This window comes from Pezoporus flaviventris, unplaced genomic scaffold, assembly GCF_033815535.1.
Source record: "Pezoporus flaviventris isolate CSIRO_AGI_PZ_B2104156 unplaced genomic scaffold, CSIRO_AGI_Pfla_v1 ptg000015l, whole genome shotgun sequence".
In the NCBI taxonomy this organism is placed as follows: domain Eukaryota; kingdom Metazoa; phylum Chordata; class Aves; order Psittaciformes; family Psittacidae; genus Pezoporus; species Pezoporus flaviventris.
This window is the reverse complement of record NW_026892563.1, coordinates 41030038-41045079: the sequence shown is the minus strand read 5'-3', so window position 1 is coordinate 41045079 and position 15042 is coordinate 41030038. Positions and strand designations below refer to the sequence as shown.

At 43.4% G+C, this 15042-nt stretch overlaps 1 protein-coding gene across 1 annotated transcript in view; it reads right to left on the bottom strand.

Moving 5' to 3' along the window:
* CLCN1 (chloride voltage-gated channel 1) overlaps nucleotides 1-12012 on the bottom strand; it is a 51611-nt gene extending 39599 nt beyond the window's left edge. The window contains exon 1 of the mRNA XM_061454311.1: nucleotides 11775-12012. Within this exon, the coding sequence (XP_061310295.1) occupies nucleotides 11775-11825 (51 nt within the window). The 5' untranslated portion in view covers nucleotides 11826-12012. The remainder of the gene's footprint in view (nucleotides 1-11774) is intronic.
* Nucleotides 12013-15042: the final 3030 nt, after the last annotated feature.

The following is a 15042-nucleotide window of genomic DNA, read 5'->3' as shown; positions in this document are numbered from 1 at the left end:
ACCCAGATATTTCTCCCAAGGAGAAGACTGAGAAATGAAATTCACCATTCTAGTGCATAACAAAAATACATGACATCTGTAGAGATACCGGACAAATGAGACATCAGCAAACACAAACCTTTGGTTGGTAACATTTGGGTCTTCCTTACATTTCAGACTTTTCCTATTTTTAGAGCAAATGCTATAAACTACTTATATGAACTCCATCACTGCCAAGTACTAGCTGCTGACCGTACTAGTTTGCCCTCTCCATTTGTCTCAGCTGAGAAAAATAATACCAATATAAAAATTATAGCACAGATATGTTATCAGTACCATTTTTAAATTCCTGATTTATTATCAAAGTTAAACTAGTAAATTTTGTACAGTTTTGATTAAGCTTCCTATTTTTCCTCTCATTGCCACATCCAAATGCAGATACCCACACGAAACCACCTAACCCTCCTACACAAGGGATCTTGCCTGCTTGCCATAAAACAAACCCTGGTAGTAACATGAGAAGGTGAAAAGAGGGAAGATAGTAGTTCTCTTGGCACCTGAATAATAAATCCATCACAAACGAGGGCAAACCAATTCCCCTGCAGTGATAACCTTTCCTGTTATCACTGGCTGCTGACACAGGGATGATGACAGTGAGAGTCAGCATGGCATTTATTGGACTCCCTCCCTCTTTTATCAGCCCCCTGCTTTGACTTGTAGGAAAGTGCTGGGGGAAGGGAAGAACTTCATCAAGCAAGTGCATCCAGGCTGAATTACTGGGTCATTTTGGTATGAAGGCTACAGGAAGTCTTTTCTCTGTGGAACTCTTTACGCTAAAGCTTCTGTATACTTAATCTGCAAGAGCCTATTTTGACTGTCACAAAGGGAAAAAGGTGCCATGAGGGTGCAATAATTACCAGCTTGTCACAGAGACAGGTATTTCAAGCCCAGATCAGCCAGCAGAAGGAAGTGCAGAAGGTGCCCCACAAATGGCATTGTGTCCCAGGGCTGACATTTAATGTCTATGCCATCTAAATATATTATACCTGGAACAGGAATCCAGGGAGCGCCGACATATCAACATTAGAAGCTACTGACCGAAGTTAGGGGTGGTGAAAGGATAATGGGCTAATAAAAAGAAGGTGTAGAGGTTAAATGATGGGAACTGTTCCAACATGCATTTAACTTGAGAACTGAAATAAGTTCTAGAAACTGCTAACTCAGATTGCTCATGGGAGATCACTGATTTTTGGATGTCATGTTTGTATGTTTAATAACATCGCTCACAGTCTTGCTCAAGTGCATTGTGTGGTGTTCATAGTAAGCAGAAAGCACTGAGAGTATTTGCTGCCCCTGGTCTGGAGTATAACTCAATTTTTTCCTATCTATATCAGTGCTGTATTCTGATCCACGAGCAGGGTTATGTCTGTGGCACAGTTTGATAGGGATCAGTCAGAAAACAAGAACAAAAGCAGAGATGGTCCTTGTGAAACTTCTCAAATCCCACTCCCTCTGCTGCTTGTCCCTGCTTCAGAAGAGCCACTGCTCCCAGCCAGGTGCACTGGCTGGGCCAGGGACCTTTACATAGCAGGAAATGTCCCACTCCACAGGCTTTTGGGCACTACAAGGACCACAGGCTCACACAAGCCTTCAGGCTCCTCAGACCCATCATGCTGAGGGACAAGCTGTGACACCAGCTGAAGACCTGTTCCGCTGGGGACAAGATGCGGCTGACCCTGCCATAGAATCATAGAATAGTTAGGGTTGGAAAGGACCTTAAGATCATCCAGTTCCAACCCCCTTGCCATGGGCAGGGACACCTTGTACTAAAGCATGTCACCCAAGGCTCTGTCCAACCTGGCCTTGAACACCGCTATGGCAGATTACAACCTCTTCTTCATAGCTCTATTCAAGGAGGGAAGGGGACCCTGGGAGCAGAGTGCTTCCCTGTAACACGGGGACTATAGCTCTGGCTTGAGCAGTGATGCTGGTGGTATCACTGGCACCACCGCTGCTGGCCAGAAGATCCCTCACCCCCTTCTCTCTCTCTCTCTCCAAGTGAAACGGCTCGAAATCCTGCCATTAAAGCCCATGAGATGGAGTTAAGGAGCACTCTCATTGCAGGAGGGTTCTCCATTGTGTTAGCTGCAGGAGACTTTCACCTTGGCAATTTAACTGTACTTCAAGGCATTACCATTTGGACAGACATGCCTGTCTATACAATTTCATACTGAGTTTTGTCACACTGATCATTACAACCCTGTCCTCTCTTGACCTATAGTCTTGAATGCTAGGGAACATAATCGTTGTACTAAACTAGCTGCTGCACATTCAGATCTGCTTGGAAGTGCATTAATGCATTTAATATCTGTGCTCTGACACCAGGTCTGCAATGTCATTTTTATCAGGATGCCTTCCTCAGCAGTACCAGCCCACAGGAGTGTCTGGCCTTGGCTGTGAATTTCTGCTCTGCTCCTAGAGCTGCATTGGAAATAGCAGGCAGATTTCATTGGTCAGCTCTCCCTAAAGGAGACCTGGTACCACCTTCAACCAGACAGGAATGCTTCTTTCACCTACATCCAAGTGCAAGAGATAAGGCTGAGCAACTCCTGACTAAACAGAATCTGCATCTTGCACTGGAACATCTCCCAGGCAGCATCTGACACTGAACTGTCATCCCTTCCATACAACCATCCACTCTGTGAGGGCTGCTGTCACTTCTTGCTGGCCTACTGGCCATTGTAACGTGAGCATAGTAGGACCTGTGAAAAGACAGGACCAAAGACCTTGGGAATGGTATGTGCCTGGCTACCCTGCCATAACTACACACAGAGACAGCTGCCAGCAGTAGGATGCGGCAACAGAGCAACTGTACTGGTTTTGGAGCTGGGTGACTGTCTTGCGATCCATCTTTCTACAGTAAGTGTTTGGAGATGTAGGATAAAAGCTGTAGGATTTGGAAGTTTACTTGTCCTAGACTGTTCTGGTTTGGGTTTTTTTTCCCCTGGTCATTCATGCAGCTTCTTTGGGAGACTGATCATACCACACATTCCTTTTACAACCTGAAGGAAAAGAGGGTTCCAGGAAACATAGAATCTGAATCCTGGCAGGGAACAGCCAGGATTTTAAGGATCATTTTAAGGATCTGAAGCAGATGAAAGAAGGACTGAGGGTTATTTGGACCTGTTCTCTTTAGATACCACTATGGTGTTCTTCAGTAACCCAGATCTTCTGGAAATGTTTCATTTTTTTTGGTCATGTCTCTTGATTAAAAAGCTTCTTCCTTTTATATGGGTTTCTCTTTGATCTATTCTAGTGGATTCTTTTGATCCTTGTTGGAATATCGACTCCAAGCACACTGTGGTCACTAAGAAGTACTGGTTTCAATGAAGTTGTGAAACTGTTTAGCACGGTATCTAGTCATAACATTTTGTGCACTTCCAGCTTACTATTCCACAATCACCAATTGCATCTACTTCCCACCCAGTGACAAGCCTGGGGGTCATGGCAGTTCTTTGGTACTGTTGTTTCTTGCCCTAGCTGGCTCTCTGATCTCAATCAACATACGAGTTTTGCAATCTGGGTTCAGAGGCTGGTGACACAGATCCAACACTACCCCATTCCTACTTAGGTCTGAAATGTCAACATATTTGGATGCCGAGTTTGTTAGTTTGATCCAGATTCTCATTAGCACATAGTACTACTCCATCACTAGTATGCTTTACCTTATCTTTAAGCAGATTTTTTACGCTGGTATTACAATTTCCCATTGATTGTCTACAACAAAGATTTTAAAATGCCTGCTGTATCTTCTGTTACAACAAGAGACTGGTCCTACATGTTATTTTTCATAATTCTAGCATTTGCATACAGGTAAGTATACCACTACTTTGATTCCTGGTTTGGTATTCTATTTAAATTGAACCATTTTTGCTTCCTCTGTTCAACTGTTCAAAGACTTTGATCTGCCCTGCACTTGAAAATACAGGATTTCTGTAACTTCCCTATCCTTCCTAGAAATGCAGAAAATACACTTGTTTGTATTCTTTTTATATGCTTTATACACTATAAAGAAAATACACTTCATAGTTTTGTAAATGCAGAAAATTGCACCTGTTATTTTCTCCTAAGTCTTCAATCTGACAGTGTACTGACAACCTCCTTAACGTTCACCATCAGAAGCCTGATTTCCTGCAGCTCGTCTCTCCCTCCTGCACAAAGTCACTCTTTATAATAGGTGTGCCAGAGTATCCTCAGGTGTTTTGTTAATACATTACACTAACATTATACTATGTACTTGCTATAAGGTTCTCAGGTTCTATAAGCTATTGGAAATTAGATGGCTGAGTAGAATATAAACCAAACAAGACTGGAAGAAACAGCACATTAAGAAACAATAAGCAAGCGATACTTGGATAATCTCTTACTACCAGCTGAATACATGAATTCTCTCATTTCCTTTCCTTTCCTTTCCCTGGACAGGCACTTTTGAAGGAAAAGGTCAATTGAGTACTTGTCCAACCCTGGGGTTCTGCTCCCTAAGATGTTGCTGAGATGAAGATGGCGGGCAGTTCTCACGAGGGTTGATCCAGGAGGGCACATCGGGCAGTTGTTAGCACTGTATCACAAGTTTAAGCTGTTGTAAATCATGTTTCAGGGGTAGTGTTTCTTTAATATGTTTATGCCTATGCATAGCCTATTTAGAATTTGATCAGTTTCACACAGTGATGGAACAATAAAAGTGATGACAGTGGGTAGCTCAGGTCTAGAACCAAATGGAAATTGAAAAGTACTACACAGGAGGACTACTTCTTGCAGATAGTCTGACTCTTTCTTTGGGTTTATAGTGAAGGACTACTAGTCAGACTGGAATAGCCCATGCTACCCAAGGCCTACACAGAAGAAGCTGCCTGTCACATTCTGTACCCACTTAATTAAAAGCCAGTGATGTTTCAGACCTTACATTTCTTAGTCTCCCTTGGTCAAGTTTGGTCTTTTATCTTTTGGTATGAGTGCAGTTAAAAAGAGAAAAACAGAAACCAAAAAGGAACTCTTTCGGGGTCACGGGGTAAAAGCAGATCAGACTGCTTCTGAAAGGTACAGAAGAAGCTGTGTTAAAGAACAGAGAACACACAGTAGTTCAAGAGTTTTCAGTGTTGGCCTGAACCTTCACAGCTGCCTCAGAACTGTGAGCAGCATCCAGAAAGGACACTCACATTCCCTTTCTTGCACCAGCTCTGTCTGCCCTTAGCATTGTGAAGGTAAACTGATGGAAAAGCATTCATATCTTTATGTGATTAACTGCTCAGTGCCATGCTCTGAATGAGTTCAGCATGGGTCACACTAGCAGCATATAAGTAAGAAGCTGTTACATGTGGTGGGCAATAGATCATCTCAGCTACAGCATAGACATTCACATAAAGCACTAAAACACGTGCTTACAGGAAAGGGGAACTTTACTTAGCCCTTCCTTATCTTCCCAACAGAAAGATTTCCATGTACCTGTGGAATGAAGTTCCTACACCACACTAGCTGTTTCTTCTGCCACTATAACGTTGCACAGCTGTGCTGTGCTTGATCTTGCACTTGCCTTTACCATTCCTGGGAATCTTTAAGTAAACCTGCAGTTCTTCTACCCTATGGGGCTGGAGCATCATGGATTTCCAATTAGTGGAACAGTGCCTTGTTCTCTACCACTGATAATAAACTTGATGCCAAGCAGTTCAATATCAAACACTTTTCTCGCCTGGAAAAGGGCTCACAGTTTGTCGGCAAGTTATTCAGAGGAGTGAAAACAAAGGCTGACTGTATAAGGACCTTAACAGGATGCCTGAGCAGTAAAATGACAGATGAAACAGTCACAATAAATGTAAAGTGATGACTGTGAGGAGGAACAGATGTTCTAGCTTTGCACACACAAGAATCGTCCAACTGTTACTATTTAAGCTGACTTTTACTGTTCAAGAATAAGGTCTTGGGGATAAACAAAGAGGTCACAGTAATGACTCCCTCAAGATTCTTCTAGAACCATGGGTTTAAAATGAGGAAAACAAGTCCAAATTAAATGCAACATGCACCTTGAGCGATACCTGCATTTCTGTTTTCCCTAATCTCAAAAAGAATAGAGTAGAACTTGAAGAGTTTCAGAGCATAGTCAAAATCATGGAATAGCTTCTGCATGAGGAACAGCTAAGAAGACTTGAACCTCCCAGGTTGGAAAGGGCAACAAGGGCTGAACATGAATAAGATCATGAGTGATACAGAGAAAGTGAACTGAGAAGGTTCAATTTGCTCTATCTTGGGATGTAGGCAGGGGGTTGGTCAGATAATATGCATCTTGTTTCTATTAAAGTCAAAACTTTTCAGAACTTAGATCACAGAATGGTTTGGGTTGGAAAGGACCTTAAGATCACCCAATTCCAACTCCCTGCCGTGGGCAGGGACGTCTCACACTAGACCATGTCACCCAAGGCTCTGTCCAGCCTGGCCTTAAACTCTGCCAGGGATGGGGCATTTACCTTTTCTTCGGGCATCCTGATCTCCAAGGATGCAAGTTCTTCAACCTCTCCAGGCAACCTGCGCCATTGTTCAATCACAGCAAAACCTCTTTTTCCTCATTGTCATACTGTATTTTAATTTGTGCCCATTCCATCTTGTCCTGTCACTGGGCAACACTGAGAAGAGTCTGGGTACATCACCTTCAGTGTTGCATCAGAGAACAAAATCCCCCTGAGCCTTCTCTTCCCCAGGCTAAAGAGTCCCAGGTCTCAGTCTTTCCTCATATGCGAGATGCACCAGGCTCTTCATCATCTTTGTGGCCCTTTGCTGAACTCTCTCCAGTAGCTCCATGTCTTTTGAAGTGGGGAGCTCAGAATTAGACACAGGACTCCAAACGTGGCATCGCCACAGCTAAGTGGATGGAAGGATCACCTCCTACAACCTCTGGCATCACTCCTCCTAATGCAGCCCAAGACACCATTAGCCTTCTTGGCAGCAAGGGCACACTGATGGCTCATGTTCAACTTGGTATCCCTCAGGTCCCCTAGACCCTTTTATGCCAAGCTGCTTTCCAGCCAGTCAGTCCCCAGCGTGTACTGTATTGGATTCTTCCTCCTCGAGTGTAGGACTCTGTATTTCCCTTTGTTGAATTTCATAAGCTTCTTCTCTGCCCTTTCCTCCATCCTGTCAAGGTCTCTCTGAATGGCAATGCAACCCTTTGGTGTATTAACAGCTCACCCCAGGTTTGTATTATCTGCAAATTTACTCAGTTCTATCATCTAGATAATAAACAAAGAGGTTTTAATATTAGATCCAGTATTTGCCTTGCCATGCAAACAACCAGCAATTAGATCCGGTTCCCCAAGTAGTTCTAAGTCACTTAATAGTAAATTAAAACACTTTAAATAAGCAGGTTCTGATAAGGTAGTCTCCAGACTAAGCCTGTCCTCCTTCTGTGTCAACAAGGTGAGTTAACAGTTATCATCGTACCATGCAGGTATGCGGAAGCTGTTCTACGAATGCTAACAGCAGCAACTTTAGCAACAACTTTCTGGTACTTCACTAAAGCAATCATAAACAGAATAACTTATTTGTATGAAGTCTTTTTCTGCCAGCTTTGCTGCAGCATGCCCAGGTTCTTTGCTGTGATTTTGTGGAGATTCACAGCAGTAGTAGCCAGCTTTACCTTGAGGACTCGTATTTCCTGTACACTTCTGCATTGATGCATTATTTCTCATGCACTGTACTTTGTATGCCACCTGCTGTACAGCCTGGGCAGTAAAACTCTGTATTCCAGTTGCCCCTTTACTGCTGTTGACAATTTTACTAGCAACAGGTCTAACTTTCTGAAGTACCAGGAATGCTGGTACACAGCCTTTCTACCCCAGCCCCAACTCTCCGCCTCCCAACTTGTCTGAAGTAATTTAACCTGATCTACTGCCAAATCAGCATGCAAGAATCAGCTGTTGAAACAATGAACTTACTTTGTCCATGTAAAAAAGCTTATAGCTTGCAGCTACCCTGCTAGGTTTCAAACAAGTGTGGGATTCCCCCTTCTGCCATCCCACAGCACAAAAGCAAGAGGTCTGTTTGCCCGGTGACTGGCTGATGGTTACAGAAGAGGAACACTACTGTGTGTACATTAGAGGGGAATGACTTTCAAGTCCCCAGGTGTTTGTACCATGCAGCCAGGGCAAGACCCTGTCACTGATTTCTGCAGTGTATTTCTGACAAGGCAAGGTATTAGTTCTGTGATCCCACCGATGGGAAGTGGGAAGAAAAATCAATGCAGATCTTCAAATATGCCTATAGAACCGAGTCAGTAGATGTCAAAACAAGGGAAATAGATGGCAAGGTGGGTATAAGTGAATAGGAAGCCTTTAGCTTCAGTAGATATTAAATTCCAGTCTGACTTAAGGGAAGATGGGAATGAACCTCTTCTTTTCTCCTCTGTTTTTCCTATTGTCGTTATCAGCAGCCTTCAAATTGCCCTGTAGAGCTTGGCCCTGTATTCATCTGCCTGTTGTTCTCCCCAGCTTTGGAATCAGCAATAGAAATGATGCACAAGTGATCTTTCTCATGACCTCAGTTTTCCAGGTCTCTCCTCCCTTCTAACATTACATTGACAACATCTTCAAAAAGAAAAAGAGGAGAGGGAAGCTGTGGAGAATCCCCCCACTGCCTTGGGACAGCACAGGGAAAGGGTCACACGGGATATTTTTAGAACAGAATCCAATGGCAGTGATGTGAGGAAGGCACAGAGAAAAACACAGCTGTGAAACCGAACACTTGGCTTCATAGACACTGAAAGCAGGAACAGCAGAGAAACAAACTGAGAAGACACAGCAGAAGACAAGAGTGAGAAAAAGGTACGTGAGGGTAACAAGAGAATGGTAAAAGACTAAGAGGCAATGAACACCTGGGAAAGAAATGGCTAAAGAGAATATGGGAGAGAGATGCAAAAGACTGAGCCAGCAAGAGAAAAAATTAATGGAGTAGCCAAGTTACATAAATAAACAGAGATACTTTAAACACAGAAGGAATCAAAGGGCAAGAAATGGTCAGCTGACTCATCAGCACCCTTATGTAGATTATTTGTGACCTTGAAGTCTCACCAGGAACTACTCAGACTACCAGCTCTCCTCATCCCAAGGTATAAGGGCTTCGTAAGTAGCTTAGGTTTTGCACTGAGGCACTGCAATAGATTTTCTAAATCAGAGGAAAATAGAAGTCATTCCTACAGTCTTGGAAGCATCTCTCTTTTACTAACAGACCAGCATTCCTGGAGAGCAGTGATTGTTTTATGTATGAAACCTGATTACGTAGCATTAGTTTGGAAGTGCTCTCTGCTATTGTGCACTCAGTACACAAGAAAGAACTAACACGACTGACTACAGGGAGTGGACTGCGGTAACGATGATACTTGATAGGAGTATGCTCCTAAAGTTAGCATTTTAAGGCATCAATTGCTAAGGCACTCAAGGCCTCAAAGTGTCTGGGATCCACTTGAGGCAAGTACATCCAGAATTACAGTTGCTTGTTCACTTGCTACCTGATCTTTAAAATTCTTCATTTTTCTTGTCTTAGAAATAATTCATCCTTCAAGGTGAGTGATTCAGAATGTACTTAGCACCAATGCCTGGATTAGATCCAGCAACTAGTTGTTCTTGGTAACTAGCTGCTACTCTGCCTGTGATCCCTAAGAACTCAAGTATATATGTCCATTCTTGAAGAATTCCTACTTCTACATCCACCTCTTTAACAAAATATGTTGTGGCATAGTTGCCTCCTTATTATAAAGCTTATCAGGGATGTGGGTGACTTGAATTCAGCTGAAGAACTGGTTTTGGTTTATGCAAACACTTCAGGAATCAAACAGCTATCATTTATTAAATAATCTTGTCCTGTCCAGAAGCCATAAATACCTCTCAATGGCAAATGTTTGGGATAAATTTATGGATAAATGAAGACCATGCATGCAGTACATCATCTTCCTTTCTCTCCTGAATACCTAGTAAGTAATGCACAAATACTTTGTCAAAGACTTGCCTTAGCACAAGTAATACGGATAACTTGACCTAATTAGTTGTCTTCCCATAAGCATTCAGAAAAACTGTCATTAAATACTCTAACCAGTCTGATTCTAAACTAAAGAATCTAAACCTGAAAATTCTAGAGATTCATGAGTTTGTTACAGTTACAGAACAAATACAGCTGTTCTCCCCAAGGAGGACACTCACTATTGCTGCTGTCTCATGCTCTCTTCTTTACCACTGCTTTAGTTCAGGTTTTTGTTCCTTACAGTTCAGTGCCTCGTGCAATTTGATCAACTCCGAAACCGAGTTTGAATTTTTTATCCAGAATCCAACTCTTGCTCTCCCTCCACAAACCTTACCTGTTTGTATACTGTGCAAACACGCCACTGCAACCCCATTATGTCCTATATTGAGCCCAGTCTCAATGATCAACTGTTGTGCAACTTGATCTTGACACTCAGGCTGCTACCTTTTTGTATTGTACTACAGAAAGCTAGGCAAACAGAGATGAAATATTTCATAATCCAGCCTTTACACTGTAATGACTGGTTCCTTCAGCAATGTTAATACTTGACAAGTAATAAAGTATCCTTAGAAAACACTGCTGAGCTTGCGATGTGCTTATGTGGAGCACTAAGAAATCTACATTCATTACATAAGTCTGGATTCAAAATAGAGCTTTCAGTCATAAAGGGCTGTATGGTCACACAAAAGATCAATCAATTCTTCATTCATCTGTAAATCATACACAAGAGCAGGGCTCAGCAGCAGAAAATGATGGACTGAAAACTATTCTCCTGGTCCTCACCTCAGCTTTCTGTTCCCAAAAGCAACCCTACATTCCCCTTTGTAAACTAGGTTCTATAAGAAGTCTCTCCATCTTTCTTTGCAGGAGCTCAAAGAAGATGAGATTTCATATTTTCCTCAGACCAAAAGAGGCTTATTTGTCTCCAAACACTGCTACCAAAACTTTATACGCTCAGGTACAAACAGGCCACCACCCACTGTTACAGGCTTGGACTCCATTCATGCTGTTCCCTAAGCAACCTGGAGTGCATGATGCTAATTCTCACTTCAGTGACCACAGGACATGGCTTTTATTTTACCTCAGTTTGTTTGGAGAAGTGTGAGGACTCATGACATGCAATATATCTTAGTTCTCCTACTTGGCAGTAATCTCCTAAAGTACCAGAAAGGAGGGTCATAGCCTACATCCAAATACCCATAAACCAAAGCAGCGCAAGACCCCACTGGGGTATGCCCTAAAGATGCCCCAGAGCAACACGTTCTGGTGCTTTCACAGCACCTGTTAACACCCACCATAGCAGAATCCTAACCATGTCTTCTGGGAGCTGTAATGAAGGACAGGGAAAGGTTTCAGTGCCTTATCTGGAGTTATGTGTAAAAAGAAAACCCATTCAGAACCAGCAGTTACTTTTCTATACAGCTCTATTAGAGCAGGCATCCCTGCAGACTCAGCCCTGAGGCTCTCCAGTATTTTTTACCTTGTCTGGTGAATTCAGTGATGCAAATTTTTCACCCATGAGGATTAGGAACAATTTTCATACTGAGAAAAGGAGAATATGGCCTCATTTGCTCTTGGAGGAAGACACCACTGGGGTATGCGCTCAGGCAGGGCTCTCACAGATTCTTCCTCATGCAGTCAGGGGAGGATATTTGTAGGCAGATTTTTAGCCACTTAAGTAGAGAAGGGAACAGCCATCGTGTAGGAAACATTCTGTCTACAGGTATTGTACTCACCAGAGTTTGTTGGTATCGAAACGCTTTCGTTGGAGAGGCATCCCCAGTCATATCCCCAGGGACGTCCTGTGGAGCAGGGGTTGTTCAGAGCAACGTCTTCCCCGTCTGCTCTCCACAGCAAAATCATGGAGTGAAATGGACGCAAGGCTTCAGCTAAAATCCCAAAGAGCACCCTGAGAGAGAAGGTTATTGGTGAGGGAAAGGCAGAGAGGGAGAGTGTAACCAGAGACTCCCTGCCCCCTCCTGTTCAGTCTGTGCTTGGACACAGCAGCCGCTTCCCTGCTTTAATATCCCTCTGCTGCCCTGGCACCAGGACAACTCAGTAAATTAGTAGGAGGTAAAGTTTCCCTTTCCTCTCTCAGTATCATTCTTCACTGCATTTGGAAGGGTTCAACAGCAGGACCATAGGAAAACGGGGCTAATGACAGAGAGAGACTAGGGAAGAGGAGGATGAAAATAAAAACGACTAAAACTAGAGACAAGCATCCTGCAACTTGAGCAGGATTATTCCTACAAACTGTTTCAGGGACAACTTTGTGAAGTGTCAGAGTCTGAGGAGGTACGTTCTCCTAGCAGGCCTTGGAAAACTATTCCTTATATAAACTACATGGTGTCCTCACATTTAACATGATTCTTAAAGCATACCCATTACTGCTGATGCCCTGGCCACAGTATCTCACCACAAATCAACAGCCTTCCTCGTAGGCTTTGTACCTTCATGAACCTTCTCCCACTGGCATAACCAACCCTCGGAATCTTTTCCATAGAGAGTCAGAGAATGGTTGAAAGGGAGCTCTGGAGGTCATCTGGTCCAAGTCCCCTGCTCAAACAGAGCCACCTAGAACCAGTCACCTAAGATCATGTCCAGACGGCTTTTGAGTATCTGCAAAAATGAAGAAGATTCTGCAACCTCCCTGGGTAATCTGCCCGCACACTGCCTGTGATGGCAGTCAGTAACTTGGCTACAATCTCACCTCCACTTCTCTACATGTATAAACTGGGCATTCTAACTGCTCCGTGATGGAACATGAGGATACAACTCCATGTTTCGGACAAGCCAGTGGGCTCACTCCTCTCTCCTCCCCGAACCAGGGACACCTCTGTGGTTAAGATCTGCACCTCCAACTATGTTGGATGACACGGAGGTGGAAGTAAACTCCACAGTAAACTGGTAATAAACCAATTGGCTCAATTAATTCTTGGTTAGCCTTTGTATTTCAGTGCTAATGCAGTTAGCGGATTCATCAACAGCAATTCCAAATCTGTGTTTCTGCTGCTTCAGTAAACTGCACTATCTGTGAATCCATGAACCATGACAGTTCTTACTAAACATAACTGGACCTACAGTGCCCAACTGGTGGTGCTCAGAAACTAAGCCCAGCTGCAGCCAGCCCCTCTCTGATCTATGAGGGTTGCCTGAGATGCAACTACTGCTACTGCCTGAGACAGCAAGCCCAGGAATCAATGGTAATGAAGCAGATAACACAGATCACAGCTCTTTACAAACATCTGCTGGGTTTTCTTCCCCTCTGTTATCTGTAAAGCTTTTCAATCAGGGAAATTGCTAAATTCTGTGTACTAGGTAAAGTAGACAGTTAAGATAACATCATGAGTCTTCTCCCATTAAATAAAGATGAGTTATGTAAGGGTATGAAAGGTGAAAACATTTCCCTTTTTAAAGTCATTCAGTCAAGGACCTTTTCAATGCAGAAGGAACTGATAAAGCCACAAACAAAGCCACATGGAGACCCAGACCTGAGAGACAAGGGATATGTTATCATGCCAAAGACCTCAGTCACTATTTTATGGACTATTAGAAAACTACACAGCTTTGGAGAAGGCCAGCCTGGACTTTGCAACCAGTAAGAAGGAAGAAATAAGAGGAATGCAAGGGTTGGAGATACTTGGACTGGGTCTGTGGGACTATGCAAAACCTGAGGAAAAGGGTTGGGGAGGAAGAAAGTGGGGAACAGACAGAAAGAGGACAGTTTGTGAAAACCAAGGCTGGTCAGTGTGCTTGCCTGACTGAGCACTGTACCTGACCACCAGTTTGTCCTATGCTCTTATTAAATCCTTTCTTAGCTATTTTCCCATGAAATCTCACCATCCCATGTCTGCAAGCGCTGTAAGGTTGAGGTGCCAGCAACTGGCAAGATTGGCACGGACTGGAATAACCAGCAAGCAAGAGGCTCTGAGTCCAGTTAGGGGTATCAGGTATTCAGGGGCACCCGTGAGTGTGGGGTGCCTGTGGGATGAGCATGCGAGCACACGTTTGCTAGCAAGCATCAAGCTGAACTAGCCAGCAGGAGCAAGGAAGACCCACGGAGCCGTTAAGTAAGGCCCAAGATCTAGGCAGGAGTATGGGAGAGACAGGGGGTCTGTGCTCTATGTACTCCATGAATGTGCCTGTAAACCTAGAGAGCAGGGATGGGGGGAATGCTTTCACTACTGAACTTCAATCCACACCAGCCAAAGAGTAGAAAGGGGAGGTGGCTGTTTAAGTGTTGAGTCCTGGCAGCACTGAAGTTAGGTGCCGATGAAGGCAACTCTTTTATCTGTTGCACTGTGTTTAGCCAGTCATGTCAGTGTCCTCTGCACATGGGTCTGTTTCCGAGATGCTCACTCAGCCTTCCTTACTGTTTGGATCTGCAAATGGAAAATCAGCAGCTACAGCCATGGGCCTGGGACAGAAAGCCAAGAACTGTTTTTCCAAAGGCAAATCCTTTCAGCATCTATTACTTTTCATAATGGCAAACAGGGAAACAAAACCAGTTTAGAATTGCTCCAACTGTATTCATTTACGGAATTGTTCTATTAATAAACACACTGATTTTCATGCAACTCAAGATTTGTGAATACTTTGTCTACTTCCTGTTCACTGTTTCCACACCCCATCCCACAAAACTTCTGAGCTCATTCTTTCGGTTTTGAGCCAAATGTGAAGCAGTTAACACTTTGCTGTTATCCTAGCTACCAAAGTCATTCCTTAAACTATGCCAGTAGCTCAGAACTTAATTCTCTGAAAATATGAACATCTCGCTTATTTCATCTTCTGGACTAGTAGAAACCCTTACTACCGACAGGTAGATGTTGGTAATTCCACTGCTAGTATTACTACTAGATTTCCTCTAGCAGAGTTTGGTGTTATTGAAAAAACAATGTTTTTTCCCCTTCAGGAAACACCCTAAGTGTCACAGATAAGACAGAGTAAATGACAACAACCTCTACCGGATCTGAACACTGGGAACTGTTCTAGAGCTGACGAGAA